This window comes from Mobula birostris, chromosome 7 (genome assembly GCF_030028105.1).
Source record: "Mobula birostris isolate sMobBir1 chromosome 7, sMobBir1.hap1, whole genome shotgun sequence".
Classification (NCBI taxonomy): domain Eukaryota; kingdom Metazoa; phylum Chordata; class Chondrichthyes; order Myliobatiformes; family Myliobatidae; genus Mobula; species Mobula birostris.
In genome coordinates, this window is record NC_092376.1 from 72,672,925 (window position 1) to 72,698,143 (window position 25,219).

Below are 25,219 nucleotides of genomic sequence, written 5' to 3' on the forward strand. Positions count from 1 at the left end.
CTTCCACATCTCTAACCTTGCTTTATCGGATTTTCTGCAGAAAGCTAGAACATACCAGTTTCAAATCTATTCATGCTCTTAACCCATTTCTTCATTGTCTTCCAATGGTTTCTTGTCACCAAAAACTCACATTCATTGTATTCATATGTATTTGATTTTCTGAACCATTACTCTGTTGGATCAGATTACAGACACTACACTTCTTTCTCCGTCTTCTTTCCTCACCAATATACCCTATTTCCTAGCTTTTTCACTTTCACCACCATTGGCAGCTATACCTTCAGCTTCCTCAGCTGTAAACAGTGGAATTCTCTTCCTAAACTTCTTCATAGCCCTCACTTTCTGTAAGACCCAGATTAATAACATAACACTCCACTGAACAAGATGTTGCTGATTTTCTGTGATTCAGGTTACATTTAGTTCACTTATGTTTACTTTGGGATATTTGTCTAAATTGTTGCATTAAAAAATGCAAACCAGCATTTTCTAGTGCAGATTGTTATGGTAAAGCAATAGAACTACTTACTACTTCATCAATCTTGTCCTCGATACCATCAATATGCCGCTCTTTCAAAAACTGTTGAGTCTTTTCCAATTGTAATTTTACGATGATATCAATAGCATCTTTTTCTTCCTTGTCAACAAACTCTTGCACTGCTTCTCCCATGCTCCTTTCTGTTAGCAGTGACAATTGGATACTCTGCAGTGGAGGAAAGGTAACGTAAAGATACATTTAAAGTTTAAAAAAACAAACAGAATCAGGTTTATTATCACTGACATATGTCATGGAATTCGTTGTCTTGCAACAACTGTTATGATTAGAACTGAGAGAGAGGAAAATGTTGCACAAAGAAATGAACAAACATGGTATTTGTGAACTTCTGGAAATAGACAAATGAGAGTTTAAGGAACAATTGGAGAGAAACTTCAAATTGCTCTGCATTACTTGTCTTTAACTCACATAAATAAGAAAAGCTGCACCTGTGCACCAACAAGCAGCACAGTGACTTTAAGCAGTTGGATAAGTCAGCTTGCTCCACAATGTTGCCATACCATGGGATAAAAAAAACATTTTTGTGACAGTCAGGCACTCCAGTTAATAAACGTGGAAACAATTCAGAAAGAAGCCCTGAATGTTCAAATTATTACCCCTTCTAAGAGATGGGCTAGAACATAACTTCACAGGAGTTACTGGGATTCAATTTTTTTTACTTTACCCAGTGATGCTCATAACATTGTCCTTGGCTTTTGGAATTTCAACAGATAGATACATCCCAGCAGCCTGCAGACATCCCACCTCTCCCGGAAGTTCCGGGAGTCTCCCACATATTGTGACGAGAATATACATAGATTAAGATGTTAGTTGTCCTGTGCTGGCACCAGTGGGATCAGCAGTTGGTCTGCCACCTGTCTTCAGGAGAAAGAGAGATAAGGAAAACAATGGAGCAGCATTTGGAGATGTTAATGAAGGGACGGGAGAGTTTAACGGAAGGAGAGCTGTCAAGATCGGCTCCCCCTTTGAACCCTGAACTGTTTGAAGTGATGGACAGGCGATACCCCAGCAGGGGGATAAAAAGGGACAGGTTCACTAAGGCAACACACACGACACCCCGAGGTAACGAGACCCTGGAAGCGGTGCGTCTCCCACAAGTCGGTGGGAAGTTTTGGACGGCTGGTCGCGGGACAAGCCATAGACACACAGGGTGGAAAGGCACGATCGGCGGGAACCTGGTGTGTGTCCACCCTTGCCTGGGTGCCAGGTTCACCGCAGAGAAATGATCGTATTTGGAAATGAAGGGGTCACGGTCGGTGACCTCAGATGACATCACAAAGGGCTCGCCCGAAAGCTGATTGCGAAGAATATCGAAGGTCTGTGTGGAAGCCGTTTGAATATTCATTCATTTTGCTCTCTCTCTCCTTCCCCCCACTGTCCATCTCCCACAGCAGCGATTACTGCGAACTGAACTGAACTAAATTGAACTGAACTTTGCGTCACTTTGAAACTGGTCATTTACCCCTAGACAACGATAGAGTTTGATTGATCCTGTTATCTTAATTCTGTGTACATGTGTCTTTATCATTGCTGAACTGTTGCATTTATTATCCTTTTGATTAGAGTACTGTGTTGCTTGTTTCTTTAATAAAACTTTCTAGTAATCCAGACTCCAACTGAGTGATCCATTTCTGCTGGTTTGGCAACCCAGTTACGGGGTACGTAACAATATTAATAGTGGCTCCCTGACGCCCACAAATTATATACAATGTCCCAGAAATTGATTTTTTTGAGAGCGCGCGAGAGAGCGCGCAAGTGAGCGCAAGAGCGAAAAAGCAAGCGCGAGAGAGCGAGCTCAAGAAAGCAAGCACGAGTGAGAGCAACCACGAGAGAGAGAGCGAGAGCAAGAGCGAGAAAGCAAGTGCGAGCGAACACAAGAGCGCGCGAGAGCGAGAAAGCAAGTGCGAGAGAGCGAGCGCGAGAGGGACGAGAGAGTGCACAAGAGAGCGAGCGTGAGCAACGAGCGAGAGAACGTGCGTGCGAGAGGAGAGAGCAAGAGTGAGAGAGTTCCAAAAGAAGTCAGAGTGGCAGAGTGTTCCAAAAAAAATATAAAACGTACGTCATCCCAGATGACACTAAAGTGTACCCCTGCCTGATAGGGGTCAAAAATAATGACAGTGTTGCTCACTGCACTGTTTGCAACAGTGATTTTTCTATTGCCCATGGGGGGTTAAGACTGTAAAAGACACGTGGACGTGAGTTTAACAGGTGTCATTCGTTCATTAGCATAGCTAACGTTATTTAAACTAGCTGGCTAGCTGCTAAGGAGCTACTCTATTGCAGACATTCCACCTCTCCCGGAAGTTCTGGGAGTCTCCCGCATACTGATAGTGCTACCTTCCTGAAATGAGTTTTTGCAGGGTGGGATGTCTGAACCTGTATTAATGTAGGCAAGGAGGGAGCCTGAGACAAATATCATTTTCAATCGAAGCTAGGAGGAGATTACCTTGAAAGACATCAGCATCACTGAAAAGTGTCATATCTGACCTCAATGGTTCAAATAGAAATAAATCTCAAACCCTTCACCTGTATGGATTTTCTAAAAAACGAGAGCCTACAAATTAACTCCTCTGTACAGGGTGCCTGAGCCAATTTTGTGAGAGCTCCTCAGATGATAGTCTGACACCAGAATCCCAAGTTGTTATTTACAGAATAAGCCTTGAAGTGGAAATTTGCTCTTTCATCAATAATCCACCACCATTGCAAATAAAGAACATCACAAAGGGAGAGAGGAAAGCATGAATGTGTAGCAATTAATGATGCTGCCTCAGTTTCTGAAACTCAAGTTCGATCCTGACCAGGGATGGTATGTGGAGTTTGCATGTTCTCCCTGTGAGAGCTTTCATCAGGTGCTCCAAATTGCTCCCATTTCCCAAAGATATGCTGGAAAATCAATTGGCTAAGTAAAATATCCCTTAATATATTTAAGTGGCGAAAAGAATTGAGCAAGATTTGAGAGACATGTGAGAGCAACAGAGAAATAAGGAAAGTGAGTGAGACTAATGAGACTACTCTACTGAAAACTAACATAGACATAATTAAAACAATAACCTTTCTCAGTGTTGTGCTAAGTGATGGGGTACATATAGTAGTGGAGGAGGATGGGGTGTCTCACAGGGGAAAAAGGGGATACTTAGGGAAATGGCAAAGAGAAGCAAAAGTATAAAAGGGAGAAAGCGATTAGGGACAAGGAGAGAAGATCTAAGGTGCACAGCTTAGAGGCAATCAGTGAATATATTATTATAGGCAGAGTGATACCAATGGATGAATGAGGGGAAGGAGGAAAAGGGATGAAATGAGGCAAGAAGGCATCAGTCAAGAAGATGGCTAAGGGTGAATGGGAAGACAGATGGTTATCTCTAACTCCCCAGCACTGGCCCAGAAGAAAGGGTACCTTTTAAATAATGCTGATGCAGTCCACAACATTCTAAAGACAGCTTTAATGTGCAAATCCCAAATCTCATGTCATTTTTATGACTCTATTACACTCAAATCAAAATGCATGCTGCGCAGCATTTCATGTATTGTGCACCTTCAAGAATACCCATACACTGGTACCTTATAAGTAAAAGGATCAGCCTTCCTTTACACATCAGCTACAACCATATTAATTACCCGATTACATCGCACATGAAAGCACTGCTATAAGAACCAAATCTTTGTGCTGTTGTTAAAGATTTGATATGTGTTTTTGTAACTTACCAGACAGGATGGATAATATGCAGTGAAGATTTTATATTAAATGTGAAATGAAATAGCAAATTGCCAAATATATTTGTTAAGGCAGCTGAAGTAAAGCTTCAGTATTCTAGTGGATTGCTCTAATACAAAGTGAGTTGATCACCTGTTCTACCTATTAGCATGTAAATACTCTACAAGCTAAGAAAATGGAGAATAATTCTGATTATAACCAATCATAGATTGTCAAATACTATCAAGGTTGACATGATGGAGATGAAATAAAGAAAAAAAACGACAGCTCTCTATGATACTGGAGGTCTATTTAATACAACCAAAATGCTGAACACTGAATCCTTTGCCTCATTTTTTCCCCACCAAAAATACACAAATTAAATAGAACGTGCCAAGGACACAGATGAATTGACAAGACTTCCCAGTCATCTGTCATCTCTGAAAAAAAACCTCACCATAAAAATCTAGCAATATTCTTGGAAAGGGACTTATACTGAATCCTGCTACTGTAATGCTTAAAAATGCTGAATACTCATGTTAAAATAGTTGGAATACCACACAATTTCAAAAATAGCTTAAATCCATTAATTTTAAAATACTAATGCAGGAAAATAACAACGCACATACATAAAACTGAGTTTTTGGGTAAAGATTGTAAACAGTAATGACTTGGTACATCTCTAGAAGTTCACGAATGGACTATGTAACAGCAAAAAAACCTTCACAAATCCATCGCAGCAGCTGCAGAATTTGAAGACAATATACTAATACAGAAAAAATTGATGAAAAGCAGCCTTTATTTGTATCTATATTGTTCTTGCTCTTTGCACAAAAAAAATCGGTTTTTCATCACCTTTACATGTATCTAAAACAACCGAACAAAAACAATGTAATTTCACAAGTACTAACTGCAAAAGGCCATTAACAAAAAATGGATTTTTTAAAAAATCAGTGGGATTAACTCTAATCGTTTTAAAATAGACTATTACTTTAAGGCAGATAAAGAAAACTATATCTTAGGGATTCACTTAATGAAATTCAAAAATGTTTTTTTAAACATTCTATAACTTTTGCTATGAAGGTATATTTATAATTGACAGAGTTTCAAAATGAGATTAACTTACTTTTTCGGCCGTCTCAAAATACTGTTTCACTAGGTCCTCCACTCTTAATGTCATCCCTTCTAAAGATGTATTTGTAATTTTCTCAAAATTAATCTCTGTATCTGCTGCAAAATCAAAATAAAACATTGTCAAACTCCATCACTCTCTTTCCATGAATAGCCCTCCATAAAACAAAGCCACTACCTTGAGAGGAAAAAGAGTTAAGACTACAACTACTTTCATGCCAAACAGAAATAAAACAATGATAATAAATCTGATTAACTGTAATTAAGATAACTGCAAGGCTTATGGAGCTCTATATTATTTAAGAATAAGTAGCACAGCAATGTTGAACAAAGAAAAGGTGGGCAACTAACCACAGATTATTTGAAATTATTGGCCAGTTTATACTGTTCCATTGTTTATTTCATATGATCAACACCCAACCTTTCATTTCTTTTCTTTTCAATTGTTCTATTTCTCTATGAAATACAAGTTCTTCTGGTAAGATGGCAGTGGGTTCGAATACAGCAGTCTCTCGGGGGCCAACCGAAGTTGCACTTTTCTTTATAAAATATGTTTTTTAGTTTAATTGTTAAACTATACTGCACTCTAAGAACAATGGGTTCAGTGGATGGACTGGGAGAGGGCGGCGCTGGCCGACAGGCTGAGAAAAGGCAAAGCTGGCTGACGAGCAAGAGAGGGCTTCATGGGAGCTGCCTGTGTTGCTGCTGCCTGCTACTCAGAGTTGATGCACGAAAGCAGCGTGCAGTGTAACTGTGACTGTCTTGGGTGTTTCTCTTGCAATTTTAAGACCCTGTTGGATGTTGATAATGTGAGATGCCGCAGACCTGTTTCCCTTGTTTGGTGGCTAGACAGGTGACAAGGCAGCAGCGTAGCCTAGGCTGTAGCGAGGACCAGGCCTCAAGCACGCTTGCCTGTTGCTGCAGTCTAAGTGAGACGATGCTGGAGGCGGTATGGCGTGCAGTCTGTGTTCAGTTGGGAGCTGGCCTCTCCTGTTGGTGCTGCCCTCCAGTGTTCGGCTGGTAGAAGGACAGGCTAGATTGCCAGGAGCTGTACCATCAATTTGCACGTTGCTTAGGAACTTGGTCCCTACATGTGTTTTCTTACGTAACAATATGTGTGTTTGTTTTCTCTCGCACTATTTTGAAAATACGTTAGGCACTTGGGCCCCAGAGGAACACTGTCTCGTTCGACAGTATCCATGTATGATAATAAATCTTCTCATCATCAAAAATTAAATATCACAACGATCCTTCCTCAAGTTTGAATATTCAAAAGACTGTAAAACTATTAGACTAAGTGTTACATTTTTCTTGCTTTTCAATCTCAGTGTACTGCTTTTTCTTCCCACTCTATTTCACTTTTGATAATTTGTTATTGAATTATCTCGTTTCTTAAGTTTATTTCTATCTCATTCAGTTTCATTATTTAAAATTACCAATTGTTAACTTTGCAGAGGTGTCCAAAAAAACCAAATATATTAATACAAGTAGGAAAGATGCCTTGTGTATTATGTTCCTGTTCAGCAGATGTTTAAAAATTTTAAAAAATAATGTACCAAGCTCCAAATGACACCATCAGCATGGTGCCAGACAGAAACTAGGAGGCTTTACTTAAGAACAAGCTGTCAAGATAACAACATAACTTGAACCATGTGCAAATCTTCATGCTGCCAGTATGAGCCAAAACATTCATCTTCATCCCGAAATTGGTAATACATTCTACAGCGCAGACCCTTAATTTTTTGAAACTAATAAAAATAGGAATCTATTAAAATCAAGAGATGCAGACTCTGGTTAATTGAAATAAAAACATAAAATTCAAGAAACATTCAGCAAATTAGGCAACATCTGTGGAAAGAAAAACTTAATAGCTCAGGATTGAAAACTAGAAACTAGGAAACAAGTTAGTTTTCAGTAGCAGAGGAAGTAGGAAAGGGATATATAGAACAAAGGGAATATCTCCGATAGAATGAAGTCAAATGTAATAATGTCAGATTGGATTAGCAATTAGGATCAAAATATGCTTCTTGTGTAAAATTTGCTAACTCAGGTATTCACAGCATACCAATCAAAAAAGGAAAACACAACCAAAATATTGACTGACAAAAACGGCCAGTTCTATCACCTTAATTTGGAGAATTTGGTATTGGGTTCTATGGCCAGAATGTGCTATGACAGAAGATGGGGTGTTGTCTCTCAAGCATATGATGTGCCTCAATGTAAAAGTGTAGGAAGCCAGAGACAGAGGTGAGAGTAGGAGTGGATGGAGACTTAAAGTGACAGGAAAATAGAATCTTCAGGAAACTCATTGTCTACACTTGAGAAAGCAAATGGAAGTGCTCTCCAAAATGATCACCAATCTACTTTGGAGAGGTCATATGCAAAGGAGACCACAATGAGCACCAAATGCAGTAAATTAGACATATTACCAAGATTAATTTTGCAATTTGATTACAATAAGCCATTACAAGCATTAAAGTAGAGGTGGAAAACAAGACATGCACCCAATGCCGATAAAGGAAAATACAAAAAAAAACAAATGAATAGCGATTCTAAAGCCTAACTTCAAAACCCAACACAACGGTTTAAAAATTGGATTTGATGAAAGAAAGAACTAGATAAATTGCTATCAGTAAAAGTGTTACTTAATCAGAACACATTCCATTCAACTCAATAAAGAGTTACTAAGGTAAGCAGTCATGGCATTTATTGCCAAATCTGTCCATCAAGTCTCAGTGAAATGCCATGTTATCTTAGTTTTATTGTTGAGATCTAGAAAAACTTAAGAAATTCAATTCCTCAATGAAGTGTCTTAATATTGTTGATCAAGCAACTAACAACTGAAATTGCCATAACATGTCTTTAAAAGGAGATTACCACACAACCCAATTCATTTGGATTAAATACAGTCAGCAGATTGATGCCAATTTTTTGATACAGAACATAGAAATCTTCAGCACATTCCAGGCCCTTCGGGCCACGATGTTGTGACAACCATGTAACTTACTCTAGAAACTGCCTAAAATTAACCTACTGCATAGCCCTCTATTTTTCTAAGCTCCATGTACCTATCCAGAAGTCTCTTAAAAGACCCTATTGTATCCGCCTCCACCACCATTGCCGGCAGTGCATTCCACTCACCCACCACTCTGTGTGAAAAACTTACTCCTGACATCCGCTCCGTACCTGCTTCCAAGCAGCTTAAAACTATGCCCCCTCGTGTTAGCCACTTCAGCCCTGGGAGAAAGCTTCTGGCTATCCACACAATCAATGTCTCTCATCATCTTGTACAACTCTATTAGGTCACCTCTCAACCTCTGTCGCTCCAAGGTAAAAAGGCCAAATTCACTATATTGACTCTTTTAGTTTTAAGCCTCTAAACTATTCCCAAACTCCTCCACTAACAGAAATATGAACGCCTCCTAAAAGTCTCAGAGAAGATTCTGCAACCCGATTGGATAAGGTTCTTCACCTCGACCAGAGGATATGTAGTGCCTTGTAAAAGTATTCTGCCCTCAACCCCTTGTTCACATAAATGAGCATTACAACCAGAGATTTTGATCAATTTAATTGAGTTGATATTTGTGAATCACATGCTCCCCCTCACCACAGTAGAGCCCAAAAAACAAGGAAAATAGTAAAGCATGAAAAATCAAAAATTCAAAAACTGAAATGTCAGCAGTTCAAAAGTATTCACCCCCACTCTGCTTAGTACTTAGTTGAACCACCTCTTACAGCTATTAAAATCAGTAGTTTAGTTTTGGACAAGTCTCTATTAGCTTCGCACAATGTGATTAAGCAAGATTTGCCATTCCTCCTTGCATAACTGCTCAAGCTGTGCCAGGTTAGTTGGGGAGCGGCACTGGACAGCAATCTTCAGATCTTACGAGATATGTTCGATCGGGTTAAGGTCAGAACACTCAAGGACATCAATTTTCTTCATTTGAAGCCACTCCATGATTGTTCTGGCAGTGTGCTTTGGGTCATTGTCCTGCTGAAAGATGAATTTCCTCCCCAGTTTCCTATCCTCCTTACTCTTCTCTTTGGGGTGACCTTTTAGGAATTTGTACAACCACAGGGGCATAGACAAGGCAAATAGTCACAGTTTTTTTCCCCAAAAGAAGATAGTCAAAATAAGGAAGTCTAAAGTCTAAAGGGCAGAGGTTTAAGGTGAGAAGGGAAAGATTTAAAGGAGACCAACGAGGCAAGCTCTTCCACACAGAGAGCAGCAGACCAAGCCGCCAGGTAAAGTGGCAAGTGCAAGTACAATTAAAACATTGAAAAGACTACTTGGACAGATTTATGGATAGGACAGTTTCAGAGGAATACAAGCCAAAAAAGCAGGCAACTGGGACTAGCTCAGGAAGGTACCTTGGCCAGCAAGGGCCAGTTGGACATGCTGTATAACTCTACGACTCTGTCACAGTTATAGGCAAATAATAGTGTACAAACTCCAGTAATAGGCACACACTAGTGTACAAACTCCACCACAGTTACAGGCAAACACTAATGTACAGACTCCATCATAGTTATAGGCACAAAATAATGTACAAATCCCAGTTATAGGCAAACACTAATGTACAAACTCCATCACAGTTATAGGCAAACAATAATGTACAAACATTTGTCATCAACTACAGAATGCAGGCTTACATTTTTTATCTTTATGTTCTCTCTGCCGGAAAAAGTGAATGACGTCCTTGGGGTTCGCCACTCTCTCAACAAATCTCTGGCTAAATCGAAGAGTATTGAAAGGTTCAAATCCACCACTGTAATCCACCTAAACCATATCAAGACAAGGAATTGCAAAGCTCAGCACAACTTATTTTTCATTATCTGATAAACTGCCTGGAGTATTTTTGAACACCCAGCACTCTGCTTTCTGATAATTTTAGATTCATAAATAAATTAGCTTGTTTAAAATTCCAATAACAGCTGCTAATAATAAATTAGATGCTGGATGTTGCATACAGCAGCCCCGCTGATAGGTTGCTTGTCAGCCAAATTAAAGCAATAGTGCAACAAAACCTCAATATTTGTACACAAACCAAATACAGCAAAATCCAAAATTATGAATCCAAATTTTTGACCAAGAGCACTTTGATTATAATTCTTAAAATTGACATAAAATTTCATTATAAACCATTATAATTCATTAATTTTCAAATGGTCCAAACTTTAGAAGAGAGGTGCAATTATACAATTCCCTTCACTACCTGAAGGCATGCCAGACATTAAATGTTTTCAAAGACACATTATTATTTGGAAAGTACATGCAGAGGTGTATTGAGGCAGGTGGAGGAAGGATGTAGGCCAGTTGTAGGAAACTACCACTAGCTGGGGCAGCATGGACTGGTTGGGCCGAAAGGCCTGTATCTGTGCTATACTGCTAAATGACTATGATGCTTGAAGTATAATCACTGTTGAAAGATAAGAAATTATTGACTTGGTTAATTTATTTAATGCATATATGTATAAGATCAATCCTGTGCTATTCTGACAAGATGCCATTATTCTCCTTCATCTTATTATGAAAACGCCAGAAAATTAGAGCATACAACTTTGTTCTACCAGCCAATAAGATCATAAACTGGCCAGCTCAGTTATTAAGGTCCGTTGATCATGAAAAGGCTTTCAAATTTTCTCCAATTTACTACTGCGAAGGTCAAAATGAAGAACTTCTTAGCATCAAATCTACTTTTGGATTTTCCCAATTTATACTTATTTCCTCAACTCCGTAACTTATCTAGATCAACTTGTCTAACACATTGATTAATTCAAATTCATTTATATTTTTTTCCAAAAGTAGTTCTTAGGGAAATCTCTTCAAAGTTTCATGATGTATCTCTCAAGATAAAAGCCCCAATATCTTATCCTGTTAGCTGAACGTCCTTAAACTGCTGGATCTTCCACTAAATCTTCACTAGGATTTTTATGTTTCTCATTAAAACAGAATTTGAAATGAGACCCAATCAAGATATTTTATCTATAAACAGACCAATGATGAAACAGGCCTTCTGGGAAAACTTCACATTAAATCATATATATGAAAGCATCCTATTTCATACCACATTGGAGTTCTTTTCCCCATCTCGTTTCCATTAATACCATAAAAGCTGATATACACCTTCAATGACACATGAACTCCAACACCCAGATTTTCTTCTAGAAACAACCTTGAACAACTCATCCTATAGAAAAGAGTGGTGATCCACTTAATACTTAATCAAAATGGAAAAATCCTTTGGCACCTCTGTTCTTCATAACTAGCTCTATTTTTTAGAATGTGTGTTTTGAATAGAAACTAAACCAATTAAGCAAACTAACCCTCAGTCTTATTAGAGGCTTTTCTGGCTGACGTGGATTCCCAATGCGTTCTCTTTCAGCAACATCCAATAATCCTTCCACCTAAAAGATAAAATACAACAACAAAATGAAGACTGATTAATGTTCCAAAATAAATAATTAAGAACCTTCCAACCATTCTCACCATTTTAACCTTATTCTTCAACTACTCACCATGAAATCATAACCACCTATGCTCAATATTCAATGTACTGCCATCACCTCCATCTATATCCAAAGTCACTGCTAAGCAGAAGCTCTACTAGAATGTACAGGAATGCATGCTGGCTTCTGCATGAGGCCTAATTCAGAGAATTGTGTACAGTTTTGGTCACCTACCTACCGGAAGGATGTAAATGAGGGTACAAAAAAAAAAAGGATGTTGCTGAGTCTGGAGGACCTGAGTTATAAGGAAAGATGAAAATGTTAGGACTTCATTCTTTGGAATGTAGAAGACTGAGAGGAGATTTGACAAAGATATACAAAATTATGAGGGGTATAGATAGGGTAAATGCAAGCAAGCTTTTTCCACTAAGTTTGGGTGGGACTATAACCAGAGGTCTTTCAGCAGGTCAGGAACTATCTATGGAATGGAAGGAATTGTCAACGTTTCAAGGTTCACTTGGACTGAATGGAATTAGACAGTTATTGAATGAAATCATTAACTTTGGTCAAAATAGTAAAATTAATCACATAATTCCAAATCTTTCAGTTCCAGTGCTTTGGATTTAAAATTAATTTGTCCGTTAATGTAGCTCTTATTATCCTTTTAACCATTTCTTCTCCTTGTTCTTGTATACCTTGCCAGCTACAAGAACAAGAAAGCTCAGGCCTTTGCTAAAATATTTCAAGAATCAAGAATCCTGCAACACCATAAAGAACTCTTGCTCCAGTTATTTTTTTGGTATATGATCAGCATCATCTTTTGTGGGCCGAAGGGCCTGTAATGTGCTGTACTATTCTATGTTCTATGTTCTATGAATGATGATGATGAAGTGGCCATTGCCTTACCTTTGCCTTACTCTCCATTGCCTTACCTTCTCTATACAGAAAGCTTCTATTTTCTGTGTGACTTTGGGGTGATCTGGGTTAAATATGGCAGGATGATCTGCCAGGACAACATCCTCAATAAAGAACTGACGAATTGTTTTCAAAGGAATTTTCTGCATATTCATTTTCTTTCCTTTGATTCGCAGCAATCCAATATGCCTATATGAGAGAAATAAATAGCCATAAATATTGGAAGCACAACATTCATATATGGTAACCATTTAAATGATATTAAATGATAGTTAAATGGTATTCCATATCAATATCACCTAATACCTGCACATAACTGAGTACTATGTGGATGAAGTTTAGTATTAATATCAGAAAGAATTATACAGTACATGCCACTGGTAAGAATAACAGCAATTTAGCACAGAAGTCAACGTATGTCACTGGATTGGCACTATGACTTTTGCAGCCAAATTATTTTTTGCTTAGTCAATGAAACTTTGTGGTAAGCACGCAGATACAACATCTGTTTTACTTTTGGGTAACAACTGGATGTTTAAGATGGAAAGCTCTGTAGCATTTAATAGAAATATTTTGCAACCAATGGATGGACCCAATAAAATAATATAATTAGTTTTTTGGACTGTGTCTGAAGAAAAAAGTGCAACATTTCCATTGATTCTAAGGAACCTTGACACATGACAGCTCAAGGTGAAAACTGAATATTGGGGATGGTACCGAGAACGAGTCCATGTACCGAGGACATACACAAACCTTCATAAGTATTGGAAAATGCACACCACCTCACAAGTATCTAACTGCCCTGTCAGTCATCTGGGCAAGAATTTGTATTTTCAAACAGGCTTCATCAGCCACCTCAGAAGCCACAAAAATAAAATGGAAGCAAATCATCCTCCATCCTAAGGAATTGCCACAAAATTAATTTTGTCCATCCATCCACTGACTTAACAACATATTCAATAAATCATGATATATTCATATCTCAGAACATTTTAATAATTATTGTGGGAGGACCATTTTGCATTGCAAATGGGCCACCACATCTATTTGGTTCAGTAATGTGTCTATTTTGCTAAATAATAGAATTATAAGCTTTAACCTGAGCTAAAACATTAAAATCTCATCTCAAACACAGGAATTAAAAAGGTCGTAGGAATATTATCATCTCATGTTATACTTTCACCTGTGTCAAGCTAATGTGCAGAGATTTCCAACCTAAGTACATCATGGAAGCTCTACATGAGTTCAAGAACTAAGCTTGGAACTCGTTCTTAAGGAAGTTAGCGATAGACCATAAAAATAACACTTCTAAATCATATTTTTTACACCTATTGCTAATGCAACAGAAATAACTATTAACTCTTCACCCTGTGCTAAAAAAGCTGTAACAATCAAAAACAAGATGCACACTTTTTTACAGCTTCTCCTGGAGAAAGGGAAGTGACAACAGAGCTTCCAGGCTGTGAAACATAGAACAGCTGTTGTTCATTTCTTGTGGGAGCTATTTTACATTCATGCTCATGTCCCCAAATGACAAGGTCAAGGAAGTCATCCAAAAATTGCTCTGGAATGTAACTTGTAGCTCCATGCTTGCTCCTGTTTGAGAAACACATAATTACAAAGTTAGATTGCGCTCAGTAGTAGAGATATTTGAAAGCACAATATTAACTTTAAATTATTTCACTCTTTTAATCTATCAGTGATAACTACTGATGAAAATAAAATTATTCTGAATTTTTAAATTGACCATAAGACAGGAGCAGAATTAGACCACATGGCCTGTTAAGTCTGCTCCGCTCGTGAACAAATAATGACTGGCTTATAAGCCTTTGATTTCACTACAGAATTTAAAAGCACATTGATATGAACATCTCCTTGAAGACAGTTTTTTCTCAAGTTTGAAATTGCATCAAAAAGAACAGTACTAAAGACAGACCCTGAAAATTACGTACTTCAAACTATTTGGGATCCTCTATATTAAATGATATTCCACACATCCAAACCCTACCCATGTCAAATTATCTATAAAATTTCTGAGTATATGTTCCTGTACAAAATGGCCCAAGATTGAAATCCCATGCAATGTTTTGTAAATCATTATGAGAACGAAGCAGGAATTAAAATTCCTTTTCACAAAGATGTTACTGAAAATCTCAACTGGAGCAGCGTTTGGGATTATACATTCTGTACTTGTACATGCTTTCACTTAAAGGAGAAATTTTATTCAGTCAAATTCTTTTAAGTTGCTTATTAATGTCACTTTTCACCAAATCATAAAATGATTGTTTTCTTGCCTATTTTGATGAATGACAAACATGTTAAACCAGCTGTCTTCCTCTTCCTTTGGCCTCAGCATTGTGACCTGTTTATTTACAAACATTCGGTAGAGACGTTCATCTGGAATGGCTCCTACGAATTAAAGCACATAAAGCACTTCACCAAACTACCAACAGAATTTCATGTTCAATGCGGTGTACATTACAAAATAACTTTGAGAACTACAATGGTATTAACAGCCTTATTTCTGCTTAATGTGTTATTACATATTATCCTGAATATCTTCAGTTAAATGAGTCTCATAAGCATTGTTGTCAATATTTGTTCTCCACTGACATTTGTTTCTTTTCCCCCTTACAACTTAATTAAAATGTTAGATATTGCAAAATCTTGATATCTTGACCCAATTTTCTTAAACTGGAATAGTTATCATTTGCAATAAATCTGATTCATGATTTATTAAATTTCAGTATTCAACCTGAAAAGAAAACTAAAATTAGTCTTCAGTCCCGAAGTGTTAGCCTAAAATTGGCAGTTGACACATTTTGAACAATGGAAGATTTGAAAATTTTGGTAATGATTAGTCAGTACATTAGAGTGAGTAGTACTTTTTTCTTCATACAAGTGATTTCAATTTCAGTCACGCAGATAAAGTGGTTGGCAAATGAGAGAAAATGAAGGCAAACAATGAGGAGCTGAACTGAACTGCAGTCAGTTACATCCACTGAGAAGACTGACAAGACAGCGATGACAGAACCAAGGTTTGTAGTTCAGGGAGAAATAAAACATTCTGATACCTGAAACATCAACTACTTTGCTTTCCACAAATACTGGCTGACCTCCTGCATGTTTGCAGCATTTGTTTTACCTGATTTCTAGCATCTATAGTTTACAGATTTTCAAGTTTGATGGCTTTGTTTAAAATAGTATAGCTTCATTCTTTGGACCAGCATCCAAAATCTCATTCCTCCCCATCTCCAGAAGAAGCAATCCAGACTGCAATATTACTAAGTGTTTGTGGGATGAGTGCAGTTCATAGAGATATCAAAAAGCTGGTGGTGAACTTTCTCTTTGAATGCATGTGGTTAAGGTGCTCCTACTATTTTGTTGTGAGTATAAAAATATTAACCCAATAATGATAAGGGATTGTGATTATGAGTCTGAAGGGATCTTTGAATGGCCATTGCTTTAATTTTACATTAAAGTTTTGAGAGAAAAATGCATTGAAGTTGTCACATAACAATGCACCAATATCTAGTGCACAGATTGCATCTACTCATGGGGATGTTCTATTCGGTTTCTAACTTGCTCTTTTGGATGACTACGAGACTTTGAGGGATAATTAGGTAAGATGTTCCTTGCATTTAAACAAGTTCCTACTATGCTTCAGTAATCTAATGTTGAAAAGTTGCTCTTTTTAAAACTCAGGTCAACTGTGAAAGAAATTGATATAGTCAAAGAAAAATCTGGGTACTTTATTATTTATTTATTTAGAGATATAATAAGCAACAGGCCCTTCCAGCCCAATAAGCCACGCCGACCAGCATCCTATCTATTTAACACTAGCCTAATCACAGGACAATTTACAATGACCTATCAATCCACTACTGGGTCACCTTTGGACTGTGGGAGGAAACCAGAGCACCCGGAGGAAACTCACACATCTCACAAGGTTGAACATACAAACTCCTTACAGTCAGGGCCAGAATTGATCTCCGAATTCTGGAATGCTCTGAGGTGTAATAGCTGCCATGGTGCCAGGAGTGAAAATGTAAATGTAAAAGAATTCTCACTACAGGTGCACATTCCTTTATCAGAAATTCTGAAATCCAAAAAGCTCCGAAAACTGAAGTTTTTTTCGCTAACAGCTGACGTCACTCAGGTGTGACGTGGCAGCACTAGCAGAGGCCCCCAGACGTCAGTTGTGGCTCAGCGCTCGTACTGGTTACACGTGCATTTGCTGTTCGCTGATATTTTGTGTTCACTGTTGACTTTCGTGTTTAATTTCACTATGAAAATGTCAAAAAGCGCAGCAGATACCCCTATGGGTAACAACGAGAAAAAGAGAAGGAATCTTCTCTGTCAATAACTTAGAAAGTGGAGTTATTGCAGAAGCTTAATCGTGGTATGTCTGTGCGGCGTCTTACTGAAGAAAATAGTGTCGGAATTATCACTGTACATGATTTAAATAAACAGAAAGACAAGTTACTGAAGTTTTATAGTGACAATGACAGTGATGTTCTACATTTATTCTAATAAGTCATTTACCATGTGTTTGATTCGGTTCGTTTGAAGCTGTATATTTTTATGTTTTATTGAATGTTTTTGTTGGAAATAAAATCTCTTCTTGTCATTATTCCCTAAACAATACAGTACAACAATTATTTACATAGCATTTACATTGTATTAGGTATTATAAGTAATCTAGAGATGATTTAAAGTATACTGGAGGATGTGTGTAGGTTTGGTGCGCCGCTGGGTCCTAAAGTCCACCGCACTTAGTCAGATTAAATAAGGGACTCGAGCATACATGTTTTTTGGTATTGGCGGGGCAGGGTTCTGAAATCCATAAAATTCTGAATTCTAAAATGTAACTGGCCCCAAGGATTTCGGATAAGGGATAGTGGACCTGGATTAATCATGGAAACTTCTTAAAAACCTATTTATGGTTGCATCTTTAACAACAGTGGTCCCCAACCACCGTGCTGCAAAGCATGTGCTACAGGGCCACAGGGAAACGATATGATTTGGCGATATGAATGAGTCAGCTGCACCTTTCCTCATTCCCTGTCACGCCCACCGTTGAACTTTAACGCACGTGAGATTATCAGTGACCCAAGATGTGCAAAGGAATAGGTCTGTGACCCATTTGTGAATGTTTCCGGTGAATCATCCATGTCAATATGGGAAATAGATCAACTCCTCGAGCTTGCAAATGACGGTGGGCTGAAAAGTAAGTTTGACGTAACATCTCTGCTGGCATTCTGGATCAAAGTCAAGGCTGAATATCCTGAGATAGCCACGAAAGCACTGAAAACGTTGCTTCCATTTCCAAAATCATATCGCTGCGAAGCGGAGTTTTCTGCAATGAAAACTAAATTGCGGAATAGACTGGACATAAGGAACCCCCTTCGAGCATCGCTGTCTACCATCACCCCTCGATGGCACCGTCTTGTTGCAGGAAGACAAGCCCAGGGCTCCCACTGATTCAGCGATATTGGTGTGTTGCAATGATTTTATATGTTCATACGAGGAAAATATGTGCTGTGTGCTTAATATCCAAACGTTACTTAAAATGTTACGATGCTATTGACTTACAAGTGACTTACAATTCAGTGGTCCCCAACCTCCAGGCCGTGGGCCAATACCAGGCCTCAAAGAATGCACCCAGCACATCTTTGAGAAAAAAGCCAAAATAAACAAGCTAATTAATTAGGTGCTGCCAGGCATGTAAATGTTGGCCCAGAACAGAGGCGGTTGCCGATTGCGTCGCCTCTGATCTGGGCCGACATTTATGTGCCGGGTAGCACCTAATCAATTAGCTTGTTTATTTTGGCTTTTTTCTTAAAGGTGTGCTGGGTGCGTTCCGACCACCGCTGTACCGCTGCATTCTTCGCAGTAATGTATCGGTCCGCGGCCCAGAGGTTGGGGACAACTGTTATAATTGACTTATCGTTATATTCATGCGAGGAAAATATGCGCTGTGTGTTTAATATTAAATTCGTTAGATAAACCCCTTTAGAAATGAAATTGAGTGTATTAGTCACTTATAAGTGACTAATAGTTGACTTATCACCTATATTCCGGTCGTGATTAATAGCACCCCCGCTCCCCCCCCCCCCCAGGTCGGCCAGTCCGCAAGAATATTGTCAATATTAAACCAGTCCGCGGTGCAAAAAAGGTTGGGGACCCCTGTTTAACAAGATAAATATTTAACACTTGTTTCCTGCTGTCTCAAAGTGTCTGAAGAATTCTTTTGCTCCTTGAGGTACAATTAAGTTCATTGCCACAAGTTTAAAGTTGTAATATCAAGTTTACTTGTTCTTTTTTGGTAAACTGGCTGCTCTATTACTCTATATTTCAAAAACAACTCAGTATAAACCATAATGGAACTTCAGGAAGAAAGAACTTAGAACCTAGAACAGTACAGCACAGGAAAAGGCCCTTTGGCCCATCACGCTGTGCTGAACCAGCCAAAAAGTAAATCAAAACCCCCCCCCAAAAAAAATCCCTTCTAGCTACACAAAGTCTATATCCCTCCATTTTCCTATCCAAGTGTCCCTTGAAAGCCTCTAATGTATTTGCCTCTATCGCCATACAGGCAGTGTATTCCAGGCATCCACCACTCTCCGAGTAAAAATTTACCCCTCACATCTGCTTTGAACCTACCCCCTCTCAGCCTAATTGCATGCCCTCTGGTCTCTCTCTCCTCAGCTCCAAAGAAAATAGCCCAGGTTTGTCCAGCCTCTCATGACAGCACACGCCCTCTAGACCAGGCAGCATCCTGGTAAACCTCCTCTGCACCCTCTCCAAAGCCTCAATATTCTTTCTATAGTTGGGCAACCAGAACTGTACACAGTACTTCAGATGTGGCCTAACCAGAGTTTTACAAAGTTGCAACATAATGGCTTGACTTTTGAACTCAATGTCTCGACTAATAAAAGCAAGCATTCCATTATCCTCCTTAACCACCCCATCACCCTGTGTAGCCACATACACGACCCCAAGATCTCTCTGCTCAGCAAAACTGTTAAGGGTCTTGCCTCTCTCTTTCCTACTCCCTTCCCTCTGAAATTCTGTATCTCTCCTCACCATTCAGTTTCCCCCCCCACCACTCTCCCCTACCCTCCCTCCTCATCCAGCACCTGCTCACCTCTATTACACCCCACTGTGCCATCTGCCTCACTCTTCCCTTTCTTGTTCTTACCCCACTATCTCTTCAGTCGCCCATACTGAGTACCCACACTTCCTTTTTCTCTATCTCCCTCTCTTTTTCTCTCTCCCTTTCTCTCTTCCTCTTTCTTGCTCTCTCTTCTCATTCTCTCTCTTGCCCTCTTTCTCTATCTCTCTTCCCCTTTCTCTCAATTGCCTCCTTCTTCCTCTCTTTCCTCAATATGTATCCAATCGGTTTTCTTCACTTGCTGACAGCCCTAAGCAGCAAGCTAAGATGGCAGACTACTGCTGGACCATATTTGGAACTTATACTACTAACAGAGACTTTGGAAAAATGTCCAGTAAGTATTATCTGGAGGGTGTGGGCTTACACGGAGGGTGTGCAATGCAGGTGATATTATGTTGCAGGGCTCTCAGCATTATGGTGGCTTTTCACTTGAGTGGACACAGAATGCGATGCAAGGCCTGTGCTACACTTTCCACTTCTGATCAAGTACTGCTGTTCTGTATCCGAAAATTTTAATTATGTACCCGCTGGATAAAGAAAGCAGGCTACTTGGCTTTCTGCAGCTTCTCCCATTCACAAAAAGCCTCCCTGTGAGGGAGATTACTCTCTAAATAATCGAGTTCACTGGCATTTGCAGTATTGGTGACATTTACAGAGGGAGCTTAAAGTCACAGCTTTCACTTTCGACAGAACTTTGCACTCACTGGAAAATACAAACCAATTGTCAAACTTGTGAGGCCCATCATTTAACAGGGCTATGAATTTCAATAGCTCTCCTAATATCATTTTCATATTTCTTTTAACACTATGCTGTACGATAATTTCCATATTTCTCCATTAAACATTATACATACCTGACCTTTCAGGACGACTTTGATTACACATATGCTAATTGATTAGACTGAATATTAAAATTCACCCAAAGACAAATATTATTATAATGTAAAATGTGAGTTCTATAGTTACAATAGTACTGGCTACACAAAGCAGCGACATCTTGGCAATAGGAAATGCCCCACTCCCTGCACCTATACCCCACCAGGAGGCATGGAGGCAAACTGGTGCCCAAGGGTGGGGAATGACTGAGGTGGGTGGTGGAAGCTGTGACTTTGAACCCGCATTTAAAGCACATCATCTCCCAAAGTCTGTATACACACTGTGCAAAGCTGTTAAGTTGGTATCATTTGGAGAAGCTTGCCTTTCAATATTTAAAAGACAAACTGCAAAACTGTATAAAATCCAAGTAATTTCTGTCTGCAGAGAGCAAGAGCAAACTTTCAGTTTATAATAAACCATGGTTATACACCTATTCAACTAAATCAATAGCTTTGCTTCCCTAAGCTCGAGACTCACCTAACCCATAGAGGGCCAGCTTGGTACCTCCTTTCTGAATCAGAATGGGGCTAATGTCAATCTTCTCAACTGACATAGAACGCCCAAAATGGTTCATTAATCCCACACAGCTCAAGAGATCCAAAGCACACAGTGCATCAGCCTGCAACAGAATTGAAATATAAAGAAAGTCTCAGCTGAAGATGGCATACATACACCAAGTGTAATCCCCAGTAGCAAAGCAAATGAAAGATCTAATCATCTCTCCTTTGCTTTAATTTCCATGATTTCACCCATTAAAGTGTAATCCCCAGTAGCAAAGCAAATGAAAGATCTAATCATCTCTCCTTTGCTTTAATTTCCATGATTTCACCCATTAAATAATGCCTATCTGGGTTAAATGTTTCAGAAATTTTAATAGATAAGCATTGCACTTACAATTTATTTCAAATAAATTCAGAATTGAAAAGTGCATTTAAAGAAAGAATCCAAGGCCTCCTCAACAGTTACGACTATTGAAAGTACATGGCACAGATGGGACAGGATGAGAGGAAAGGAGGTTGGAAGCGATGAAAACTCTGAATACATTCGGCACCCAGTTCCAGTCTGAAGTGGATCACAGGACACCTAATCCTAGCAGGTAGACCAGCATTTTAAAAATGTTAATGAGTCTAGCAGTTCATAATTCAAATTAAAAACAGAAAAAGCTGAAATACTCAGTGGATCTGTGAGCAGTTGTGTTAAGTTAACCTTTCATATGAAACATTCTTTCCACTAACTCCTTTGTAACATTGGCTAAAGCCCATTGATAGGACATTACTATTTCTTACTTAGATAATTAAACTCTATTCAACAAACCAGACTAAATTACTCTTATTTGCTACTATAAGCTGATGAGATGGACAATTTCTTCTTTTATCCAACTGGATCCATCAATATAATGGAGACTGCCCTGCTCACAGAAATAATCTCCTCAAAGTGTAGCTTTTAATGCGAGCGGTATCTGATGTACCAAATTTACAGCAGTAGGAAAGGACACTGCCAAGAATTGATTGATCATTTGATCCTGAATGTGTAAAATAATTAAAAACACAAATCTTACCCCTGTAGGGTCGTCATGGTTACCATGAATACTGAAAACAGGAATGGAGATATTTAAATTTCCATCTTGATAGTTTACCCAGGGAAACCTGAAAAAAGTAAAATAATTTATAGTTATAATTTGAGTAACACCAAGTTTCAGTTTTAGATTTAAGTTGATTGCCTTCTCTTACTCAATCTATTAAAGCTTCAATGGTATTCTAATAAGACTTTCCCAGCATTTCAGTCAGATCAACCATAAAGCATCTAGAGTTTTGACTGAGATTAGTTATAGCATACTTGAAAATAAGAACATCGCAAGTAAAAACAAAGTGAAAGTCACCTCATTCTCCTATATAAATGCACTTCTGACAGTAATGCCATAATCAGCCCACGGCACTAAAGTCAACTGCAGTTCATTGAACAGTCAGCTAAAATTAATTAAATACAATACAAAAGGGAAATTGAACCACAGAATCATTTTCAAACTATTTGAAATTAAAGTTTGTACAGTATTAAGTAAATGCAGCTGAAGTCTTAGTCTTATTTACAGTTCTGTGGATAAGCACTAGAGTAGTTGATTTCAAATGGATAACTTGCAGTATATATGAGAATACATTTAGGATTTTCTACCAAAATAAAGTGAACAGTAGGAGCAGTGGTTATCATTATTCAGAGGTCACTGGTAATCAGCCAGCATCAGTCAGTTGACAGTGCTCTCCAAATCAGAAGATTATGTTACTCCAGCAACTGAGTTACAACAAAGAATTTGGCACAACTTGTGCGATATTGTTAGAATGTTGCACAGCTTTTTCTCTGGTGGAGAAAATAAACCCCAGAAGGTATTTTGAAAAAGTACAGGGAAATTGTTTCCAATCTCTCAGCCAATTTTACCTTTCAATCAATATTATAAACTAGGTTAACCTGTCATTATTGTATTGTGGTACCTTGCTGTGTGTAAATTGACTACACATATGACTATATGCCAAAAGTAATTAAGTTATTATAAGATGCTACTGTAAATTTCTGAGGCTATGAAAACAATATATTCATGCAAGCTTTGTTTTCCCATTTCAAAATAGAGTCCTACCAAATTCATCTCCTGAAACTGTGAGTTTAAATTTATTATGTAACAAAATTGCCAAGTTTTTTGTCACTGTTCAAAACTCCTTTCCAAACATTCATTTGCTGAGAGTATTATTATACTTACTTCATATTTTGGAAAAAACTACAGTAAATAAATCATGTATAAAAATGTACTTACTTACTATAACCAAAATTAACTGACTGGTCACTTAATATTTCAAACTGTACTGGAGTGTCTCCCATGCAGTATTTCCTCATTAACTCCATACAGGTATGTAAAGTCTTCCGGGAAGGTTTGTTGTCATGAAAGAGATCTCCACCCAGCAGTATAAAATCAACCTAAGAGATGGAAAGAAATGCAAGCTAATAATTTTTTTTTTGGTTTAATCTTGTATCTACGTCAATAAATGTACATTTTCCAGAGCTATTCTTAGTGGGTACATGGATTGCTCAGGGAAACGTTTTTTGGCTGTGATACTCAAACAATGCCATGACAACATAATTTCATGCTTTAGCAGCTGGGCTGGGATCTACATATGGATTTTCACTGAGTAGAAGTCTTTCATCAAAGTTTTCAATGCAGAAACTAATTTAACAACTGATTTCAAAGCGGCACTTATGAGGACAAGTGACTATTTCTTGATGATACTCTAACAAAACCTAATAGCTTCTTATTACTATAAATAGAATTTTGGCATTCTTAAAAATGTGTTACATATGTATAATTAAGCATGAAAGTAACTAAACCTTACTTCATGGTAAATTTGCTTCCTAGCGGTCAGCCAGATACAGTACACTGCAGAATATATATCAATTAGATTGAAATGTAGAGAGAACAAGTTTACAAATGATACAACAATTGGCTACATGGATGATAGTGAAGAGAAGAGCTCAAGGAAAACATGGTATGTCTTGTCAACTGGGCAGAGTAGTACAGTAAATGAAAGTTAATCCAGGGACGTGCAACATAAATGCATTTGGCTGAACATAAGAGTTCTGTTGGGGGGGGTTTGAAATAGGTACCTGCAGAACAGAAGAAACTTAATTGAAGAGTATAAAACAGTGAAGGGACATTGGCTGAGAGGTAAGTTAACAGGCTCTGGACAGCAAAGGCACAGGTAAAGTTTCTTGCATTTTGTTTTCAGCCTCAGAGAATTCAAATGGCAATTAGGGCAGCGGCATTTCCTTCTGTGGGATGTGGGATATCAGGAAGACTTCCAATGTCCCTGGAGACTTCATCTGTACAGAGGTGCGTCCAGCTGCAGCTCTTGCCTGAACACATGGAGGAGCTGGGGGTAGATATGGACAAATTCAGGACCGTCTAAGATGTGGAGGGTTTCATAGACGAGTCTTAGCAAGGTAGTCTATTTTTATTTTATTTGGAGATACAGTGCGGAACAGTCCCTTCAGCCCAACGAACCGTGCTACCCAGAAACCAACCTATTTAACCCTAGTCTAATCACAGGGCAATTTACAATGACCAATTAACCTACTAATCGGTACTAAATGGACTGTGGGAGGAAACCCATGCGATCATGGGAAGAATGTACAAACTCCCTACAGACAGCGCTAGAATTGAACTCCAAACTACGACAACCCACACTGTAATAGCGTCGAACTAACCACGACACTACTGTGGCGCCCCACCTAATGTACAGGCAGAAAGCAGTTAGGCAACCATCAGGAAAGGTTAAAGTAGCAGGCTGTTAATCAAGATTTCTCTGCGGCTATTCCTCTCAAAAAAAATATACCACTTTGGATAGAGCTGGGGATAGTGACTGTTCAGGAGAAGGCAAGCAGTAGG

At 38.5% G+C, this 25,219-nt stretch overlaps 1 protein-coding gene across 1 annotated transcript in view; it reads right to left on the reverse strand.

Moving 5' to 3' along the window:
• The window catches only part of mre11a (MRE11 homolog A, double strand break repair nuclease), a 72,431-nt gene that overhangs the window by 35,109 nt on the left and 12,103 nt on the right, over positions 1-25,219 (reverse strand). The window contains exons 3-12 of the mRNA XM_072263393.1: positions 23,594-23,754; positions 22,352-22,439; positions 21,271-21,412; positions 15,035-15,149; positions 14,151-14,336; positions 12,758-12,929; positions 11,703-11,783; positions 10,029-10,155; positions 5,371-5,474; positions 527-700 (exon numbers count right to left, since the gene is read on the reverse strand). Coding sequence (XP_072119494.1) covers positions 527-700; positions 5,371-5,474; positions 10,029-10,155; positions 11,703-11,783; positions 12,758-12,929; positions 14,151-14,336; positions 15,035-15,149; positions 21,271-21,412; positions 22,352-22,439; positions 23,594-23,754 — 1,350 coding nt within the window. The remainder of the gene's footprint in view (positions 1-526; positions 701-5,370; positions 5,475-10,028; positions 10,156-11,702; positions 11,784-12,757; positions 12,930-14,150; positions 14,337-15,034; positions 15,150-21,270; positions 21,413-22,351; positions 22,440-23,593; positions 23,755-25,219) is intronic.